Source organism: Pieris brassicae, chromosome 9, assembly GCF_905147105.1.
Source record: "Pieris brassicae chromosome 9, ilPieBrab1.1, whole genome shotgun sequence".
NCBI classification, from domain to species: domain Eukaryota; kingdom Metazoa; phylum Arthropoda; class Insecta; order Lepidoptera; family Pieridae; genus Pieris; species Pieris brassicae.
In genome coordinates, this window is record NC_059673.1 from 11314188 (window position 1) to 11337008 (window position 22821).

General features: G+C 37.4%; 2 protein-coding genes across 3 annotated transcripts in view; one reads left to right on the top strand and one right to left on the bottom strand.

Annotated features, from left to right (window-relative positions):
• Positions 1–93: 93 nt before the first annotated feature.
• LOC123713947 (26S proteasome non-ATPase regulatory subunit 8) lies at positions 94–1560 on the bottom strand. The gene is made up of 5 exons (XM_045667851.1): positions 1342–1560; positions 983–1158; positions 665–872; positions 419–589; positions 94–257 (listed from the first exon to the last, which is right to left on the bottom strand). The coding sequence occupies exons 1-5, from the start codon at positions 1447–1449 to the stop codon at positions 114–116; spliced, it is 807 nt and encodes a 268-aa protein (XP_045523807.1). The 5' UTR covers positions 1450–1560; the 3' UTR covers positions 94–113.
• Positions 1561–7670: 6110 nt separating this feature from the next.
• The window catches only part of LOC123714123 (centrosomal protein of 164 kDa), a 28700-nt gene continuing 13549 nt past the window's right edge, over positions 7671–22821 (top strand). The window contains exons 1-15 of one of the 2 annotated variants that reach the window (XR_006754271.1): positions 7671–7861; positions 8062–8173; positions 8691–8838; positions 9198–9636; positions 10203–10413; positions 11135–11424; positions 12576–12762; positions 13371–14223; positions 14486–14663; positions 15471–15628; positions 16605–16763; positions 18580–18680; positions 19055–19217; positions 20592–20709; positions 21372–21491. Coding sequence is in view for 1 of the 2 variants with exons in the window: in XM_045668268.1 (XP_045524224.1) it covers positions 7795–7861; positions 8062–8173; positions 8691–8838; positions 9198–9636; positions 10203–10413; positions 11135–11424; positions 12576–12762; positions 13371–14223; positions 14486–14663; positions 15471–15628; positions 16605–16763; positions 18580–18680; positions 19055–19217; positions 20592–20709; positions 21420–21491 (3256 nt within the window). In the remaining variant the exon portion in view is untranslated. The remainder of the gene's footprint in view (positions 7862–8061; positions 8174–8690; positions 8839–9197; positions 9637–10202; positions 10414–11134; positions 11425–12575; positions 12763–13370; positions 14224–14485; positions 14664–15470; positions 15629–16604; positions 16764–18579; positions 18681–19054; positions 19218–20591; positions 20710–21371; positions 21492–22821) is intronic. The other variant, XM_045668268.1, reaches the window with a different exon arrangement.

The window sequence follows — 22821 nt, forward strand, 5'->3', positions numbered from 1 at the left end:
TAATGACATTACATAAAATCAATATTTATTAACCTTACTGGTAAATTTTATAGTTTCAGTTGTATAAACATATAAATTCTCAAAGAATTTAAAGTTTTTCTAAATTGTTTTATTTATACAATCATCTCGAGGTGTCTAGCATATTCAATGGTTTGTTCAGCAAGATCTGACGAAGGAAATACACCAGCAGCTGCTGCACAACTTTCTTCAGCCGCATTGAACTGGTAACAGTTGTCTGAGCCAAGGATCCAGTTCCGCTATAAATACAACATTAAAAATGGCTATTTTACAATTTGTGTAATAATTTATTATAACCATAATAGAAATATAATATTATATGAAGTTGATAATATATACATACATAGACTATTTTTCTTAAGGGGTCAACCATATTATGGTTATCTAAAAATCTACTTACCCTCTTGCCATAATCAAGTACAGCCTGCTGTGTTGTCAAGTTCAACCTTCGAGCAGCCTCAGCACAAGGTATCTTGAGATAAGCCTTTTCAATACACGCTGCTATTTCCCCACGCACAGTATCTAAGAGAGTATCCATGAAAAATGTATAACTCTCTGCCGGTACATTGTCCTAAAAATATGAAAGTATTTAAAATATAATTGTTACTTTTAAAATGGATTAAATCAATATCAACAATTAACAAACCTTAGCCAAAAATATTTTATTGTAACTTCCTTCCATGAGGTATTGCTCCAAGGCTAGAGGATGTTTTACATAAGGGTCGGCTCTAATCACATCAACAGGCAGTCTTTCCAATTCTGTATGAAACTCTGCAACTCTATTTTGAGCGAGGAGAAATAGCAGATTTAAACCTAAGAGTTGGTACATAAAAGCTGACTCTGGTAAATGATCCCTGAAAAGTTAAATAGGTAAGATAAGTCTTTCATTATTTAAAGTAAAACATATAAAACCATACTTATTTTATTAACTGTTTTATACTTATAAAAATACATAAAAGCTTACTTGTAATCAAAATAATAGCATTTTAACTGAGACATGTATCTCTCAAAAGCTTTAACATCTTTAACAGCGACTGCCCATTGTGCTCCAATTTCAAGAACATCTCTAGCAAGTATTAACTCTTTCTGGTTAGCCTGTGTGTTGTTACTGGGTAAAAATGTTAGATTGGTCAAGGCAATCTGAAATTAAGATTTATTATAAATTAACAGTAAATTTAAAAGTAGTTTTGCAGCAATACTGAATTGAGTATAGACAATACATCTCAACCAACGGATATTCCTAAAATCTTTAAAATAAAATCCACACACTTGAATTCACATAAGTTCTGTTATGGAATTAAAGAATCGCTAAGTCATCATCACCTTAATTTTGTTAAGAAGTTCACCGCATTTGTCCAACTTGCGTGGTTTTTTGGCCCATTCCGTTTTTAAATTTTGATACAAAGATGCAGCGTCTTTAATTGAAGTCATTTTAAACAAATTACTTTAAATTATTTAATGATATTCCGCTAAACACTATTGCTCCGTAGTCATTCGGGACTTCTTGTTTGTCCCACAGATTTTGGTTTTTGTCCACAGGTGAAATGAAGGTTGGTATTTTTACTTTTCTTGACAGTTGTGGCTATGATGTGGGATGGCAAATATAAATTTGTTATAGGCAATACTGGGGAAAGTGGAATTAAAGATCTTGATACTATTTTATTTTTATTAATGTCAAGTATTAATGATCATGAAGTATATTAGTTCTTTGTATGAAGAATGTTGTTATACATCGGGTTCTAAATATAGGAAAATATGTCATGAAAAATAAATCAATCGTTACCTATTTTATGTCCCTTACTGCAACCATACAAATAATTTAAAACTTACTAGAAAACGATTCCAAGAACTCTTCTTGCATTTCTTGTTCTTCGTCAAACGATGAAGATACAGGAGTATTTATTATAAAACGCTCTTCCAGCATTTCAATTATTATCTTGACTGGCATTCACGGTTCATGTTCTGTGAATAAGTGATGGCAATGCAAAGATATTGCAGGTGCACCAAGCATTTCACTGGAAGCGAGGTGGATCATGGTAAATGCTGGTGGAGAAAATTGATTTATAGGGAGCATTCAAGTAGTAATACTTGAATGGTCATGCAATTTTTGGTTATTCTTGATGGAACCCCCCCCCCCCCCTGGAAAAACGCAACGCAAATGAAAAATATTCTTGATAATAATAGCACATAAAAACAATTTAAACTATTATATTTTATTTTGATACCAGGTAATTGTGATCGACCCTTCAAAAATATTTGTGTATAAATGGCAACATCTTTTTCTTCAAATAGATCTTTTACATTGAATTCACAGTCAGCCATTATTGCACCTTTTTCATCAATAACAGCTAAAAGGGAACTTCTTTCAGTTATTTAGCGGTACTGGTAGATCCTACATATCCATCTGAACAAAAGGATATCAGGCCACCAGGTGTAGCACCCACCAAGAATTGTATGGTGTTGTGGTGTTTGTAGCTACTAAATCTTGCGTGTTGTGCTGTAGGGTTTTTTAGGTTTTGACATATGTATTTTTTTACCATTTATTATCACTCTGGTGGCTGGATTGCTTAAATAAATGTGGCATATAATAATCAACCAGTAAGTGACTAGGCCAAATATATTTTTTTCCACAATTCATAAACAAAATTTCAACTTGAAAGTCAGGAACTTCAGACAAAACTTCAAAGGTATCTTCAGGTATATTATTTTAGGAATATTAATTTCAACCTCTGTTGAAGATGTTGATGGAAATACGTTTTTTTCTAGAATCGCGTTTCAAATATCTTTGTTCCTTTGCCATACTTACTGTGGTAGTGGGTTTCTTTAAGGCGAAAACAGTTGGGATTGCAGTATTTTTCAAATATCTTTAAACTTGAACTGAAACCTAAGATGAATGTGTAATAATTAGTGCTTATTACACACCTATACTATATACACCATAATTCAAAAATAGTTTATGCAAACCTGTAGAAGAGCTTACGCCTTCAGTATCGGATTTAATCAAATGTTCCGAACATAACCTCGAAGAGTTTGTAGCTTTGAAATTAAGTCTTTTCAGATCTTTATCCCAGAGTCATCTTATGCGTAAATTCTTAGGAAAACTGTGATTTTCATTATTATTAAAACCAATTGCTGCGCAGCGAAGCATTTTTGAAGAAATAAATGTTTTACCTTGTTTTGTAATAATGACATAGGAGATTTGATGTTGGTTTACATTTGTTAGGAGTCAAGCGATGCCAGCGCTACTAGCGGCAAAGTTTGGCGGTTTTCTCCTCCATTGAATCATCTTTGCTTTCTTCCGCGCTTGCACCCGCGGGTGGCGCCGGGAGCCCCGTTACGCCCAAGAGCTTGCGGGGGGTATCTGTTCGCGCCCCGCTCAACGACGGGGCGGTCTTTGTGTTGGGCCTGGAGCGGCACTAGGTCTCGTAGGTGCTGCGGAGCGTCCTCGCTCACGCAGCACTCGCTGGTGTAGATGTTTGTCAGTGGGGCTGGGAAGCCCCCGCGGCGGTGGTAATGGGGGGTGCGGCGCGCGCCGGACTCGCGGTCAGACCACACCGGGTGAGACCCCCGGTAAACCCGAGGGAAGCCCAGCGAGGGACCTGCGGACGAAGTCCATTGAGCGCGCCGATTTGCCGGCAGGAGGTTCCCAGCCCATTTGTTTTAAGATGTACTCGGGTCGAAAACTGGACCTTCAAGCGGTATCAATATCCTCCGCGCGCACTAACTCGCGCGGGAAGGCTCGGCGGTGGTCGGGTGGCCTGGTGTGATGCGGGGCGAGATGCTGGAGGTGCTGGAAGCTGGAGGCGTCCGCACGCTCAAACACTCGCCTCGCCAGCGCTTTGATGAAGCTGTCCAGGCTCTCCTGTTTTAGGTCTCGATGGATTGTGGAGTTCCTTACGTAGCGCGGCGCGTCGACGATACGCCGTAGTGTGGTGCTCTGCACGGCCCGCAACCGACGTCGATGCGTCTCGGCCGCAAGCGCATACCACGCGGGCGCCGCGTACGTAAGGTGAGGACGAACATAGAGTTTGTACAGCGCCAGTTTCCGCTTTATTGGTAGTGATGACTGAAGTACGGGGCGCAATCTGGCGGCAGCCGCCTTTGCGCGGCCCGTAGCTGCAGCGATATGATGCCGCATTGTGAGGCCTCGATCCAGTGTAACGCCTAGGTAGGTCGCTTTGGGGCGCCACTGGACCTCGACCCCTTGTAGATGGAGTGGCGGCGGGAGTTGTCGCCAGCTGAAGACTATGGCCTGTGTCTTGGCGGCATTGGCGGTTAAGCGCCGCTCTGCCAGCCACGCGGGAAGGGCGTCCAGCGACCTCTGCAGTTTGACGGCTGCGTGGCGCGCGTTGAGAGACGTTGCGACGTAGGCAGTGTCGTCCGCAAACAGTGACACCGCACACCCCGCTGCTACTGGAACATCATTAGTGTAAATTGAGTACAAGCTCGGCGACAAGCAACTGCCCTGGGGGACACCCGCGGCGATCGGACGACAACTCGATTTCGCCCCCTCGACTGAGACGTGGAAACGCCGGTTGAGGAGGAAGGAGCGAATAATTGCCACCACGCGCCGCGGTATGTCAGAGTCGAGGAGCCTGCACACTAGTCCCGCGTGCCAGACCCGGTCAAAGGCTTTCTCCATGTCGAGGAATACCGCAGCCGCCACCTCTTTTTTGTTAAGGGCGGCGGTGATATCGTGTAGTACTCTCGACAGCTGGAGGGTGGTGGAGTGTTCACTACGGAATCCAAACTGTTCGGGCCGGGGTGTAAAGTGCCGCCTGATTGTCGGCAGCAGCATGGCCTCGAACAGCTTGGACTGCGTGGCGAGTAGCGAAATTGGGCGATAGCTAGCCGGGTCGAAGACGCTCTTGCCCTTCTTGGGCAACATGATGACTTGAGCCTCTTTCCAGGGATCGGGAAAGTGTGCGGTCCGGAGGATCGCATTATAGAGACGCATAAGCGTCACCACCGCACGATGGGGCAGGTGACGCAGAGCTGCGTTGGTGATACCGTCCGGGCCGGGAGCCTTCCTGAGCTTGAGCCTCGCTGCGTGTTTCTTTACGGCGCTCGGCGAGAAGAACAGCACCTCTTCGTCTGCCGGAGGAGGGGCGCCAAGCTGCTCAGCGACGGCAGTCTCGACCTCTAATGCGCGTGCTGGGTCCTCCGCGGGATTAGGGGAGAACTGCCGTTGTAGGTGGTCCGCGAACAGCTCGGCGCGGCCCTCGGCGTCGTAGCGCAGTGTGCCGTCTGGGTGTCGTAACGGGCGAATGGGGTCGGCTGCACCATTGAGGCGCCTGCATAGGCGGTGCAGGCGTACCCAATCTGTGGAGGCCTCGTCTAGGCCACGCTCCCATGACTCGGTGGCGTGATCGTTGAGCGCGGTTTTGACCCGTTCGGCTACGGCGCGCAATTCTGCGCGCATGCGCGGACAGCGGGTCAGTTGCCAGCGTCTTCGTAGTGCGCGTTTGCGGCGGATGAGCGCCAGCAAACGAGGCGGCAGCTGTGTGTACGTCGTCGGTAGAGGGCGCTCGGTGGTAGCAGCTGCGAGTGCGCTCTGTAACAATACAGTGAAAGAGGTAGCGGATTCGTTTATGGACGCTGGGGTGTCAGGTGGGCGCGGCTGTGGTGCGTCGTCGAGGGCCCGCTCGAAGACTCTCCAGTCGATGCACCTCCGACGAGGCGGCGTTCGTGGCGCCATTTTTGGCGCGGCGTCCAGTAGGGTGACCACCACGGGGAGGTGATCGGACAGGAACTCGTCAACGATCACGTCCTGTGTCATCTGGCACGTCAGTCCCTGGTGTACCACGATATCCAAGGTGTCCTCTCGGTGGTTGGCCTGGTCAGGGTAGTGCGTCGGCATGTCCGGGCCGGACACTGAAAAATCCAGCGTCTCGGCATCGTGTAGCAGGCGTCTACCCCGTGGGTTTTCTACGCGCGAATTCCATGCCGGGTGCTTCGCATTCCAGTCACCGGCCATGACGCAGGGATGGGCGGCGGTGAGGAGCGCGCGGATATCGGCGGAATTGTATCGGTTGTTTGGCGGGGCGTAGACCGCGAAGAAGCCCGTGGGCCGACCTGCGAGCTGCAGCTCCACACCCAGGGCCGCACATTCGGTGACAGCCACCTCAGGTAACAGCCGATGCGGGATGCGGCGCCTCACCATGACTGCTAGGCCACGGTAGGCTCGGCCGCTGGAGTCGACAACCTCCATTGAAGTGCTGGAAGAGTGATCCCTTTGTTTTAATTATTTGATGAAGAACAAGAAATACAACTAGAAAACAAGTCTTGAAGTCGTTATCTAGTTCTGAATGAGGTTTTAAGTTATTTGTATGATTGAAATAAATAAATAAACATAAAGTAATTTACGATTGATTTATTTGTCATTACGTATTTTCCTATCTTAAGAACCCGATGTTTAACAATATTCTTCATACAAAGAATTAATGTACTTTATGTTCATTACAACAAGACATAAATAAAAATAAAACAGTATTAAGACTATTTTATTCAATTTCCATAGTATTGCCCACCACAATTTTTTATTTCCCTAATTGCCGTGAAATTCCGCTAAAATTTTAGTACTTAGGAAAGTCACTCCCTATGTCAATTATAATAGAAAATTCATTAATTTTTATTTTTTAAATTACATGATAAATTTTTTTAGTACTTTGTTATTGTTGTAATATATTAAGTTTCTCATAAAATCTATGTAAAATGATAGATAAATTAATTTAGTTTAGATGAGATTATTATATTTAGCTCATTTCAACCTGTAGGATTATAACAGCCAAGTAACTCTTGCATAAATTCGCACTTCAGGTTTAATCACAAAGAAAATATCAAAGAGTATGTTTATCATTGCAACTTTTATTCTACCAGTAACCATAAGTGTTTATTTATGTATACTTTTTATAAATTTAAATGATAATATGAACAATAAACTTTTAAAAAAAACTTGGTGCAACGGGTGGCCTTATCGCTACTAAGCGATCTCCCCCTTCCTCTTATTTAGTGTTCTGGTGTGCTACCCAAATTAGATTTAATATCATTTGAAATCTAAGGAGATTAAACTGTGGTATTTGAAACTGAAATAAAAGTTAAATACCTACTTAAAATAACTACAATTCTTTTAAAATAATTTAAAAATATATTTATCTCAAGAGACCTAGCAGCTTGCTAGAAATGTAATTTTATACTCTATAAAAGAAAATATTTTGTAAATAATCAAATATAAAGCTTTTGCTTTTTTTTCGATATCTTTAGTTACTTTATAGATTACCCAACTAAATTCTTGAAAAAAAATCGCTATATTTATAAATGTTACTTTATGTTAGTCAGTGTCTGCTAAAATCTAATAGGTATAATATAATACAATTAAAAAACTCTAATACGGCATAAGGCAGTCCTAATGAATAAAAAAATCTGGATTAAATTCAGGATTAATTGTGATTCTGATTTTCCATGATACGCCAATGCAATGTGTATAACCATCGTGACGACACAATGCACCAGATGCAGTCTATTCCTGCCTAATGGAATTGCAATGGAATATCAATGGATTAATGGAATGGTCAATGTGCTAATGTGCTAGTATCTGTCAATGCCATAGTGACAGATTTCAATGATACCTGACATGGGCCTGATAATGGGCCGCGGCTGAATCAATTTTGCCGATTTTTTACGGACAAAAGAAATAATGGTCTTATTATTATTAAAAAATATGCAAGATGTGGGGTTTATTATTAAAAAATGAAATAGAATAATATAAGTGTCAATATGAATTCATCATCAGTAGTGGCGTGCCGTGAGATTTTTGATGAAAATAGCCAACCATCTGCAGAGGGTTCGTATTGGATTTGTTTGAATTTCTTCAAATTAAATCAATAGTTTTTAATTTTTTAACTGCTGAAACTTAAACTTATCAGTGTTGAGCTAGAGGAACAAGATGTTAACATTCACCTTTACTTACACTCTTAGGTCTATTTATCAGCATCTACTAAGTAGTTATATATTATTGATATTGTATTATTTGTTTTTATATAGAAATATCAGATTATGCCTCTCAGTTGGGAATCGATCCTGAAAGTGAAACCCATCTCTTACCTCTAGCCCGGGATGGCCTCATGCAAGCTTTACCTCCACCATGGAAGGCTTAGTAAGTTACTAAGAGTTGCTCAAGCTTTTTCATTTGTTATTTATATAGATTCTTAAGACTATAATTTTTGTGACACTTATTTAGAAACTTTTTGGCGACATTCTAAATTAAATCTTATTAGAATTACCATGTTACATACATTGAAGTTATGGTGTTTAATTGTGTACTTTTGTAATTTCTACTTAATATCTCTATTTTTAAAGTTAACACAAATGTGTAATTAATGGATAAGTATCCATGAATAGGTCTTTGGATATGGCTCAAAACGGTATTGAGAAATATTTTTAAATTCTGTAATGATTAAGGTTAGATTCAGAGTCCAAGGCTAACAGGATCTGTAAATCCAATATGTCAAAAAATATATTTAATTTGAAATATTGGTTCATTAGTTCATTTTAAGTCTTGTCACTAGAACTTAACCATAGTTTCTCTTCATATTTAGATCTGTATATACTATAACACTATATTTAAAACAATTTTTAGTTAGTATAATTTCTTATTTTTTTTTATATTTAAGCTTTGATGAGAAACTGCAAAGCCATTACTACTACAATGAAGTGACTAAAAAGACCCAATGGGAGCATCCACTTGACCATGTCTACAGGGAACTTGTGAAAAAAGCTAGAGATGCTTCCGTGTTAGATGATACTTGTGCATCTGTTCAGGTAACTAAGTTTGTAGTAATCATGTGAAAAAGGTTCATAGAGAGATTTGTAATAGTCTAATAAATATAGAAGCATATTGCAAATACTAGTATTGAAATCAGTTTAAGATGTCTAATATTTTTTATCCTGTTACATATTTGTTCTATTATTTTAAATTTTAGGTATAAAAATGTTAAATAATATAATGATAATGGCTACTTACTGGGATTGCAATCTGTGTTAGCAGTGACTTTGATTTTTAAGTGACTAAAAAAAACTAAATGAAACATGTTTTTTAATGTAATTTATTCTTTAGGATTTAAGTATCACACTTCTCATTGCTGCAATCTAATTTCTCTTTATTTAATCACCAATTCCAGGAATTACTAACATCTGAGGAAAACACAAAAAACTTAGAGCGAGTTGAAACAAAGGTTGAAAGTGATGAAGATGAATTAATAACAGATAGTGAAAACCATGCATCGGATGTTAAAGAAAATGCCTTAACCCAAGGACACAAGAGACCTATGGGCCGACCCCCTTTAGGTCCACTGTCAAGACTTGATAAGAAACTTGGAGATCTACGAATATCACCTTTGCGTCGGAGTGTGGACAGTTCAATATCGCCTAAAGGGATTCCTACAAGGAATCCCTCTGAAAGAGATGTACTAAGTCGTCCAATATTTGAAAGGCCTAAAACACTGTTTAAGCAGCAATCAGAAATTATTGATCTAAAAATGCATGTACTAACAAGTCCCGAAGAGGAAAATTTCAGTCCTTTATTGTCGGCTAAAGTTGATAAAGGATTGCCCTTTACAGGTATTTATAACATTACTGCTGTTTGCTCAAAAGTAATACATTTACCTAAAGGTTTCATTACCAGCAAAATAATAATTGTTTCTGTTTGAAACCACAAATTACTTTACAATACGTACCAAGGTCACGTTTGGATAGAAAACATTTTAAATATTGAGTTCACTATAAAATTTCTTATCACCATTTTGTAACAATTATGCAATAACTATAGTAGATATTTAAAATAAATTTCTAACGTATTTTACAATTATTAAAATTATATTAAATGTTTATGTATTTTTGTATAACAAATACCTATTTACTAAATTGATCTATACTAGATTGGGATTTATTGGCTTGTCTTGTCATCTTTTTTATTTCTGCTAAGTAATGACTCTATCGTACGAATGGCATAAGCATTAGTCATCCAGTTTATTAATTGTTGTAACAAACACTACGGCTGAATATCTTTCAGGCCGTTAGTTAAACGGCGCCCTTTAGTTAAAAGGCCAGGCTGTTAATTGAACGGCTTAAGCTAGTTGGCTGCGATATCTATTCAAGTTAAAATATGCAAAAATGTCTACTTTCAGGTAAAGGCAATATGTTCTTAAGAATATCCAGATCAAATCTCCCAAGTCCAGACACAGAAAAGTCTTCACATTTGGATTCTCTCACTAAAAGTGACCCGCCCAAGGGTATATTGCGAGAAAAATCATCGGATTATATTCAAAGGAAAATCGAAAGTATCACAGGAAAAACTAAACAAACAGCTAGCTTCGATGAAGATAAGAAAAGTGTTAGGTAATTGTTTTTAATTAAAAAAATTACATGAAATATTGGAAATTAATATTTAGGGTTAGCTAGTGATGCTATTTTGGGTTTACATCAATGAAGATTTTTTTAAATTCGAGTGGGTAAATCACAATGTCTGTTTTATGTATATTTTATAGAGATTTTATATTTATATTAAGTAGCAAATCATTGTAAGCTCATTACTCTATACGCAGTATGAACTGCACATTAGGTTTTTTTTCCATTTTTTTTACCAATGTATCTATCTATTATAGTTTGTATTGAATAGGCTCCAAAACCACTGGACTGATTTAGAAAGTACTTCTAGCATTAGCATCCTACATCATTCTTGATTCATGTCATAATATAAAGCAGATAAAGATCGTATTTTTCTTCTTTATTCTTTTTGTTGTAATATTTTTGTTTCGTGAATTGATTGTTTTTTTAACACCAGGATTAAATTGAAAGGAATTTGTACTGTGCTATTTCAATTCAGGCACTAAGGATAAACCCAGTTTTTGTGTTTTTGTACTCTTAGTTTATTTATAATGTTCAAGAAATAATAAAAAATAGATACACCATTTTTAGAAAATAGGATAATCGTAAACCATTTACAATACCCACCAACAACATCAAAATCGTCTTTCATACTAAAATGAACTTGTTGCACATTGCTTATTTATTGTATATTCGAAACTGCATTTAACATTTAAGAATATTTTTTCCACAGATTCAAACTAGAGAATCTTCCCGATCCAACAATCAGTCCCGGCTCGAACAGTTCGTCTGAGCAAAACGACGGGCAAAGTTCAATAATAAGCGCGCCATATTCGAAAAATCCATTAGAAATACCCCCATTTAATCCCTTAAATAAACCCGAACTACCCTCATTTCCTACCCAAATTCCCAATGTGCCTTTAAACTCCATTGTCCTCTCACCTTTAGCCGGCCGACCACCGATACCACCACGAATTGACAGCCCGAGGGAATATAAGAATATATCTGAAAAGGATTCTATAGGTATTATTTTTTTTATATTTAAATTTAAGAATGAAATAAATCAGGGGTGCTACAACCTTTTTAGTGCCGGGCCTCAAATTTCTGTATCTCTTTCATGATGTCAATCTAATAGGCAAGTAAGTGAACAGCCTCTTGTGCAAAAAGCAAGACTGGTGGTTTCTTCACGATGTTTTCCACATCGCACATAGACATAAAGTCCATTGGTACATTGCCGTGGATCGAACCTACGATCCCAGGCATGAGATTCGCACGCTGAAGCCATTGCCCATACACTGCTGTATTCAAATATATTTATTCTATATCTCATCTCTTTACGTTCTCACTTTACTACTACGACCTCGTTCCACAATGGAGCCTTATTTAAGGCAGATTTTGCCGCACACCACCAATGTCGAACCAGCTGCCCACTAAAATATATCCGCATCAATTCGACATAGGGTCCTTCACGAAATGAGTACGTACAAGTTCTTAAGAGGCCGGAAACGCACTCGTGAACCCTCTGGCATTGAGAGTGTCCATGGGCGGCGGTATCACTTAACATCAGGTGAGCCTCCTGCCCATTTGCCCTCTATTTTATATAAAAAAATATAGGAAGCTTGACGAAATGAGCGTACCAATTGTTAAACGTTTCAGTAACGTTGCCTTCAAATATTCATTACTTAACACCAAGTGAGCTTCCTGCCCGTTCGCCCCCTGTTCTAACAAAAATAAAATACCTTTTCGAGCGGTCGGTAACACTTGAGTAACCTATCTTTGCAATAGGAGTCAATCTCCTCTCATCACGTAAATTACTGCCTTGTGTAAGATCCTCATATTTTATACAAATTAGACTTGAAGTTCTCAAGCTGTACCAATGTTGGTCTTGAGTTGAAACGCGTAAGTACCCTAAGATGGGTATAAAATGTTAAATTCTTTAAAACAATTTTTGATTGAAATTTTGAAGTTTGCTTAAGTTGTAGGTGGTTAAGGTACGGTTCAGATAATTTATAGGAACCGCTCTAATCTGAGACCAAAGGTTGCAGCACAATTGGAATATTATTTTCGTAAAAATAAGAAATATTGTGTATAAATATTATGTGAACGGAAGTCGTCATTTATACTTAAAAACCACAGTATCGTTAAACGTTGCGTATCTGATACTGGTATTACAGAGAGTGAAATCCGAGAAACCCGCGGGACGTCACCTCGTAGACGACTTGTGAAGCCCCCAGTTGCAGACTACATAAAACCTGGATTGTTTCAAAAGAATTTTCAGAAAATTTCTGACTTGGTTCGGAAGACAGAAATCGATCCGACGAACTTAGAGGATCCTACATCTGAAAAGGAAGTCCGACCACGGTATGGATTTAATGTTGCTGTTTACTAATGCTGTGCACATATGTTGGCGATTTTATCTAGGTAAATGGACAAAGGCTAATGTTAAGTGGTAACGCTGCCCATAGACAGACACTGCCAGAAGGCTCACAAGTGCATTGCCGGCTTTTTAAGAATTGTTTTCTTGAAGGACTCCAAGTCGAAGTGATTCCGAAATTTTATTAAATTAAATTTTAAAAAGTTATATAATTTCGTTTCTAAAAAAAAATTTCGGTACAACCATTCAGATCTGGGCCTCAGCTTTGTGTATCTGTTTCGTAATCATTGGTTCAGCTAATAGGTAAGTAAGTTATCTTCTGTACCTGAAACGCCGATTTTGGCACTACGGCTGGTCGGTTTTCGAACGATGTTTTCCATGCCCGGCTTTGGCATGGCATTCGAATATACAAACGCGATGAGATGAGCATGCTGAAGCCACTAAGCCTACACTGTTCCTTCTGTGTTTGAATGATTATTATTATTTTTCTATAATAAAATGTCTATTTAGGTTAAAAGACAATATTGAAGCTTACGTTTCATATAAAATTGCTTGTTCTTTAAAAAACCACTACATTAAAAATATTTACTTGCAGGTCACCACTTATACCACAAACAAATAAAATATCAATAAATTTAATGGAAAGTATCGAATCTGAAACCTCAATAGACTCCCCAGATAGAGAATTTGCTAACATCGATTTAAATGACTTTGATGACGCTGAAAAAGATACAAAACCCAAAGAAGACAAATCGCCCCGCATCGAAGATGCTTCCGAAAAATCAAATTCCAAGACTGATTCGTTAAGAAACATTCCTTTAATCAAAATTCCGAAACTAGATTTAAAATCGAAATTTGCACATTCCGATTCTGAAGACTCGAAAAAGTCGACGGACGAGCCGAATACTGGTGTCCGGTCAAACAGTATAGACATTCCGAAAGACTTACCCACATTGAAGTTATCGCCAACCCCGAGCTTAGGATCCGATAGACCTAGATTGGAATTAAACAAGCCCTGGTCCAGCCCATTATCCACTTTCAAGCCATTAAATAAAGCTGTCACACCGCTTAAATCTTCAGAATCGTTATCGAAAAGTCTCAGTCCGAGATTAGATGGTGTCATGCTGTCTCAAGGGAAATCCAGCACCGACAATGTGGTAGTCGTTTATCAGTTCGAAACTCAGGATGAGAGTCCAAAAATCAAATCACCTATACCAGATATGGGGGTGAGGGAAATGGTGGAGAGAAATAAAGCGGATGAAAGGAGAAGACTGGAGCTAAACCTTCAGAAAGAGTTGGAGATGATAAGGATGGAGTTTAGTGGGAAAGAGAGGAGGATGAGAGCGCAGTTGCAGACGGAATTGCGGGAGGTGGAAGAGAAGTTCCTAATGGAGAAGAGTATGAGGTTAAGTGAGCAAAGTGAGAGACATAAACGTGAAATGGAAGAGGTAAATCGTAGAAACTAGTAGTAAAGTTTTTTTCACTAAACATTCTTAAAACCTTTTTGAACTTTTTACGTTTCCATCTGGTTTTACTTACCGCTAAGCCTTCATAGTTTCTGGGAATCGAACTGACAGCCTTCTTTGACGTCATCTTTATTAATAATTCAGTACGCACGTGAATCCAGAGATATAGTTTTCAATTTGCCACGATTAATAACAATTTCGGGACATACAAACAAAAACTAATATGCGTAATATTTTTTGTAAGGTTTTAACTACGAATGAGAAAAATTATCAAGAGACATTGGAAACTCGACTCAAGGAGTTGGAAAATAAATTTCAAAATGAAGTCGCCGCGACACAAAGACAACACGAGAGTAATCTCATCAAGATCCGCGAAGATTACTCTATAAAGCTTACAGCGCAGAAGGAACAGTTGGAGATTGGTAAGTTATTAATCACGAGGACAAAACGAAAGTGAAACCGTCAAATTGTGAAACGGAACGTAACTCGCGCGCTGATTGGTTAAACGGCATATGCCCCGCGCCACCATATTTGTTTGTTCTATGGCCTACTATTAAGCCGACCAATCAGAGACAGCCTTCGCACAGTTGACAATTTTAAGATTTTAATTTGACGGTTTCACTTCGATAGATTACAATCTACCGAATAATAATACGTTATAGTATTGTCTTTTGTTAACATAGCTTTTACACATTAAGAAAACACATTTTAAACGGATTGAAGCTATGTGTTATTATAATAAACATAATTATTTACATAAATTTAAAATTTTCCGACGTGATACACCTACAGCTGTGATACTTTTGACATTAAACACCTTTTGTCTTCAGTCAACGTGACCACGCACGCTGTAAAACACGGGAAACGTCGGAAAATTTAAAATTTAAAATTATGTAAATAAATATAAGTTCTTCAATCCGTATAAAAAGTGTTTTCTTAATAATACGTTAAATTGAAAGCAGCACGTTGAGGTTCACAATCTTTCGACAGTTCACAATCTCGCAAGATAGATTACAAACTAACAGTATTTACAAAAGAAAGAACACTTTCGAAATGTAACGGTTAAATGATTGCTTAAGATATTAACTTACTCCGCTGGCGCAGGGACCCATATTTGCTGATTAAAACAGGTACTTGGAGACTTCTCCACGGCGTCCTAGCGACATTAGGGCCTGCCGACCGCAATCGGTCGATATTTCTTATACGAAAATGATAGCGTATTTTTTCAGAGAACGAACGCGCACTCGCAGACGTACGCGATCAACTGCAATTGGCTCTATACAGAGAGAAGGCTCGAATACTCGAAGAAAATCGTGCCACCATAGACGCGCTAAGAGAAGAACACACTGCGAGGATTACGGATCTCAGACATGATTATAGGGCGGAGGTATAATTTTTTGATTAACTGTTTTATTTTTGGATACTTTTGGCTACTTTGTTTGTATAATTGTGGAGGAAGGTCTGCTCTTCTCCCAACCTAAAGATCCTGTCTCACAGGCCGTCTTGGATTTTAGGATATTAATCATAATAGATAGAATTGCAAGAACTACTTATAAGCATAGAATGATAGAATTTCTAACTTTAAAACAGTGCTGTTAATCTTTATTTAGAGAAATTTACCTCTATTTTTTTAACAATGTTTCAGGGCTCATATTTCGTGAATTAAAAAAAATTACGTAGGTATCGCGTTTGCGGTATAAAAAGAATCTCACATCAGTAAACACGTCACGATGTTTTTATGTTTTTGTTTGCTTTTAACTTCTAGTTTCATTAGGCTAACCGTAACATAACACAAGACCGTTTTCGTAATTTGAAGTCCATTTAAAATTGTGGAGGAAAGGTACTAGTCTACCGACCTAATAATAAGATGCTCAACCACTCCAATGTCTAAGGCCCGAAGCTCCCAGTGGCTATGGGCTAGAAGTTGTATTTATCCTTAGCGGCGGTCACGTTTCGAATTTGAATAATATTTCCGGTTATCAGGACAGTAGATTGTAGGTGTCGCTACAAAATATAATCTAACGCAATTGTTTATATACGTATATATAATAATTATTTTCATCAACCCAAAGTAAGTCATTGATTTTGAAACAAGAGACTTCGCGCTACTTGCCAATCAACCACTTGAAGCTCGCGCGTCTTCCCGCCGTCTTTCCTCCAATATCTAGGCTAGGTAATGGGTTCTTAAACATGCTTTCTGGACTCTCCGGCCCGCTCCCAGTCTCTCGAGACTAATATAATCTTTTGGCTATGGCTTCCCGTATGTTGGTTTCGGGTACCATCTCAATCTCATACTTTTTTCTGATTCTTTTTTTTTGTTAATCTGGCCAAGAATTTTTATACAAAACAGTTTCTCCTTTAAGGTGGAAAGGCTTCGGAGCCAACACGCGTGTCACTTGGAAGAGTTGAGAGTGAGATTGTCCGGTGAAAGAGCCGCAGCCGTGAGACAAGACGACAGAGTTTTACACGACAAGTATAGGTGTCTTAAGGAGAAGTATGCTAGACTGAAACATGACGTTAAGGTAATTATGAGACAGTCACTTAAAACTTACTTATTTATTACTTAAGATGTCATGTGGAACATGGTGTAATTAATGGTTTCCTTACAAACGTTGTGTAATACAAAAAAACTTGGCAATTAAAAAGAGTGGCGGAGAGTTCTTCTTCCTTCCGGCCTGAGACCTGTAAATGTAAAATTAGAAGCATTTAATGTATATTTCTTTTTTTGACGTTCATAAGTGTTACCTGTATGAATAAATGATTTTTGACTATGACTTTACTGCCGTCCATGGACAACTGCGATATCAGGAGTTTTGTAAGAGTGTTGCCGGTCTTTGAGATTAAGGGCTTTTAAAGGCCCCTAAAGTAACGGTTTTTATTTAAAAGGTCACACCAACAATGGGTATTATCATCATATTTCTATTAGAGGAAAATAGTTCAATTTTTCTGGACTAAGATTAGACGTTTATATTTTAAGAGGAGGGTGAGCTAGTGGCCTCTGTAAGTTGCTAGTATCTTTCTATGTGGAGATACCCAAAAACTACGTGTCTGACTGAAGGCTGAACGTACTTGTCCATTATTAATGATCTTGGATAGAAAAGCAAGGCCAATTTTACGAGTTTTAGCTACTCGATTAAAATTACTTTGATTTACGATGAGTAGTTCAAAGTATTTATGGTACTAAGAGAAATATTAAGTTGATTATAATCTAATATTATAAAGACGAAAAATTTGATTGAAGTTTGAATGACAACACATTGAATAGATCCAAAACTGATTAAAAAATATTTTACCATTAAAACCGTAGGGTTTTAATGGTAAATTACACAGAACGTAGGTTCTGTATGGAATTACCTCTGTCTTTTATTAATAATCTGTTTGAAAGTGTAACCCATAAAAATTACTAAATCGCGTTTGCGGAAACTATTGACAATAGAGCAATGTTATGTACTACGGTTTTATTCTTTTATGTAGACATCAATGTCTACATGAAAGTCTGCGATACCTTGTATAAAACAAAAAAAAATGTATTGAATTTTAAAATATTTCTGCTGAAAAAACGTTAAACTGTAGAACATCGAGCTATGACCGAATTAATGCAGGTGGAAAGGCAGAGTACAGCTCGTTATTTACAACGAGAAAATATGAATTATTTTCGCAAATCACTATACTTAATGGCAATGTAGACTTTTTGGAAACAAACACCGACCACATCATACATAACGCAAACTTACATATAAACCCAAAAAACGCACTATCTTTGTCCAACGCTAGTTCACCTTCAGAGACACTCATGTTTATCCACTTCTATAAACACGAAACAAATTCTAACTCGAGGAAACTTGCTGCCCACGACACAGGTAATCCTAGTGTGGCTAGTGCCTCGTCGTCATGACTCATCAAAAAAAGTATTTCTTTTATAATATTCTTATATAATATATAAACTTTATACTTATATAATATATATTCTTATCTTAATATATTTAAATCTCCTGTCACGATGTTTGTCCACGATGGACTCCTAAACTACTTAACCGATTTTAAATTAAATTGGCACACCGTGAGCAGTCTGGTCCAACTTAAGAGATAGGATAGCTTAGATCTTTAATTATAGTCGCAATTTTATTTTATTTCAAATTATTCGTCTATAATTAATTGACAGTCACAATTATCTGTTAACTCCAAAAGATTCTAACAGATGTCGATACTTTTCGACTGGATTGAGTAAGTAATCAATAGATGGCACTGCTATGGTAAATCGACAAACGTGTCATATAAGCTACAATTCAATATTATAATTACCACGTGTTATTGAGGCTAAAGTATTACCGTTTTCAGATGACACTGGAACGTCGCAACAAACGCCGCGAGATGAGTATGACAACTGGTTCGGAGACTGAGAAATCGAATTCCCATAAAGCAACGCAATCGTTGGAAAGGTATAAGGCCTTAATCCATTGAACAATGTTCAATGATGAGCCTGCCCGTTTGTCCCCTGTTCTATAAAAAAAAACGATGTACCTAACAAATTATCATTCCACCCGTATCACGTCGAAGTCTGTGGTTCCACTGAGTTTATTGCGACAGTTTCTGCCGTGCACCACTCATCCATGGAACCAGCTGCCCACAGAATTTTTTTCGTACCATTTTCTTGAAATGCCGACAAGCGAGCCTTCTGGTAATGTGTGTCCACGGGCGATAATATCGCTTAACATCAGCTGAGCCTCCTGCCCGATTGCCTTCATACATTACAATCTTATTTTTGTTTCTTTACCTTTAATATTTTTTATCGTATGTAATTTATCCTTTTCAGATGTAAGGAACTGAATGAGACGTCAGTAAGCGCGATAATAGAGACGGAGCCGCCGCTTATACGCATCAACAATAATCCCGTGAAATGTGACAACGAGACTTCGTATTCTGAGAACGTCAAGTCTGACAATAATAATGACGATTGGAAGAGCAATAGGGATTCGGTAAGTCATTATTATTATTACGTCACTCGCGCAGGAATTTATTTTAAAATTAAAAATACAGACATTAATGTGAGGGTAGAACACTAATTGGATAAATTTCTCCGTCTGAAGTATCGATATTTTTTTTATAGAACGGTGAAAACTGACAGGAGGCTCATCTGATTTTAAGTGATACCGCCGCCCATGGATACTCGCGAGTGCGTTGCCGGCCTTTTAAGAATTGGTACGCTCTTTAATTGAAGAACCGTCGAAGGAAGTCGAATTAGTTCGGAAATAATTCTGTGGTAAAAACTGGTTTAAAAAACGCTCAGTTGTGGAACGACGGACGTAGAGATATATTATTTAAATAGAAAATTAATTACAACAAGGAATGATGATAAATAATAAATTTGTTAGATAAATAGTGTAGGAGGAATCTGTGGAACAAGGTGTCATTAAAAGTTGATTTTATGTTTACAAGTAGGTAAATATAAAATAAGTGATATTAATGATTATATAATGACAAGTAGTTTTAGCAAAAACATCAATTAATACAATAGAGAGCTAGAATTTAATCAATAAATATTAGTAAACAATATAGAGTCGCTCTCGAGGTTCCCATGTATATGAAACTCTATAGATAAATAAAAATCATGTAAAAAAAAATTATGTGGTTTTGACAGCCATGAACGATTTCATACAAAAAATAATCCAATGTCTTTGGTGTTTCCACAAACGTTCCAAATTCAAATATCTAAAAATCTATTTGCAAAAACTTGGCCGTTTTATATAGATTATTTTAAGTTTTATGATAAGATTATTTTATTTTAATAAAGCACATTTACGAAACACTACATATATATTTTGTATATCACGCGATACACAAACACACTATATATTCATATCCATCATTAAGATGTTATGTAAATAATGTAATACATTAACGTTTTTATTCGATAAAGAAGTTTTTTTTTAAACGTGTATGTGTAACCTAACATTAGTTAAGTTACATATAGATATATGTCGTAGATTCAGCGCGATTAATTATTTCAAAATTGGTGTTACTCCCGTCGTCCGACATTATTCCTTAATATTTTAATATATTTCTGAACATATTCTTATAACAGCCACCACCGAACTAAATTCGTGTCAATTCATTTTATTTAACTTATATACTTACATTATTATTTAACTAAACTATTATACAAATATAGCATCGTTTTTAACTTGAAAAGTATTTAGAATACCTTGTCCACGTTATGTCAATAACATTGAACGTGTCTCGTGTCATCTGTTAACTGTCCACTGTCAGCAGGCCAAAGTGTATTTTGCTCAGTGCCAGTTAACGGCGTTAAAGGTAATAAAACAGGAACTTCACTTAGATATTTCTCACAGGTTGCGGAACCGGCAATGACGTCACTAACGTCCGCATTGAAGCAGTCGCGTGTGAGACGAACGGGAGTCGCGTTTCGTGAGCCACCTCGTCGGAGTCGCGAAAGGGAAAAGGACTTAGGTGAGATATAACGCAATTTACTTTAACAAATTATAGCAAAACAGTGCAGAGTAACTTTAATCAGCCTGTCTCTTTTCATCACAGCGTAAAGACTTTTTGAGTGAAAGAGACAAAAGAGGACTAATTTAAAAAGTGCAATGAGACTCAGGTTTTATGAATAAACAGTTGAATGCCTTCTTCAGTTACAAAACAAAATTAATATATGTATTATATTAAAACGTACAACGCTCGCTTGTGACGTCACGACGCGAGTCCGCGTTCGCGTGCGAGATATTTGCGTGACGTCATATTCATTTTGGAAATTCTTTAAAAATTTTGTTTGAGAAATATTCGTACTAGTAATTATTTTAAGATTAGATCACCTGGTGGGAATTAGTTAATTTAAAAATAAATATTCTTAGAAAACAGTGCTTTGTCGGCCATTAAGGTTGTGGAATAAAAAAAAATAAGCTGCTTTCAATACAATTACTAATTGACTTTGAAATTAAAATTTGAGTTGCAAAATGATTTTGTCTGCCCCCATTTCTCGGAAAGTAAAAGTTACATTGTTCTTTTTGATAAATCAGCGAACATAGGAAGTTCATCAAACGGGGTTTACTGATTTCTGATATAAATAAGAAATTATTTGAATCGATTTAATGATGATAATATTTGAATTTCAGAACATTAAGGATAATTAATTAATATAATACGATAAGTAATTTGCGCAGGCGTCGCTACGGACTGTCAAGATTCGTCGGACGCTACCACAGCCGATGAGAAGCCGAAGGAAAGTGTTAATGGTGAGAATAAACTTTTTTTTAAATATTGATTATATTTGAAATGCGTTAAGTATTAAAAAAAGTTCGTGCGTACACATGTCAGAAATGACTTGTAAATTAATTATTACTAAGGTAAAAGCCCCAATAGATGATCATGTATGTACCAGTATATGATTATTTACTTACAGTATATGTTTACGTGTTAATGATAATATAAATAAAGAAAACACTTTTTACCGGATTGACGCTATGTATCATTATAAACTTATACTTATTTTACATAATTTTAAATTTCTCGCGACGTTTCGCGTGCTTTACAGCGTGCGTGGGCACGGTGACCGAAGACAAAAGGTGTTCAATCTCAAAAAGTATCACAGCTGTAGAGAAAGTTGTATTATCTGTATTTATTTCCCCGGACTTGATATCGGCTAAATATAAATAAATAAAAATCAGCGTTTACTGCACAAGACGTTATGCGACAGAATTGCCATCTAAAGTTCTAATATGTAAACTACTAAACGAAAACATGAACCAATAGCGTGTATTTTTCTCGATATCCCTTTCTCGCTCTCTCTCAATCGGTCTCAATCGTTCTCTCTCTTTTCTTGGTCAAAAACGCTGCACGTTGTGCCGCATGTGACCCTCATGCGTCTAAAGAAGTTTCACTTAAAAAAATTTCAGCGATTTAACATTTGAAATGTGAAAGTTTTATATAAAATCGCGGGTACAGGGAAAGAAGGATCATTTATATATTATATCTTTAGTTAAATTACTTATAACAAAGATCAAAGACTATGATTTTAACGAATAGGTTTTGGCCTCTTTTTGAAATTGTCAGTGACTCCACACTTTGTCTCCTCACTCTCACTTTCTGACTATGTAGCATAGTTAGACAGGCCACAGATTAGACACATGACAGGTGTCATCTGTCAGCTATCATACAAATGTCAAACATAGTGTCCATAGACAATGATCTTTTTTTAAACAATATAGGTGACTACTGTGTGACATTCATTGTAAACTTTTTGAGCCTCATTCATGTTCATTGCATTTTTTTTAATGTTCTTATTTCACGATTTATTAGCTTTCTTTATTTAGACATAGACATAACATTTATTACTAACAAAAAATACACACAGAAACACATAAAATAACAATAATCAAAGTTAAAAAAAATAAATAAAAAATAATGAGAGATAACAATATTTTTTTAAGAAAAAAGATACGTTTTTATTGTGTAATGCGTGTGTGCTGTCGTTGTAATCAGCCCTGGCTCAGCATTATGCTGATGAGCAGAGTTGTTCCACAGCGCTGGGTATATAATTTACAATAATAAGATTTTTATTGTTCG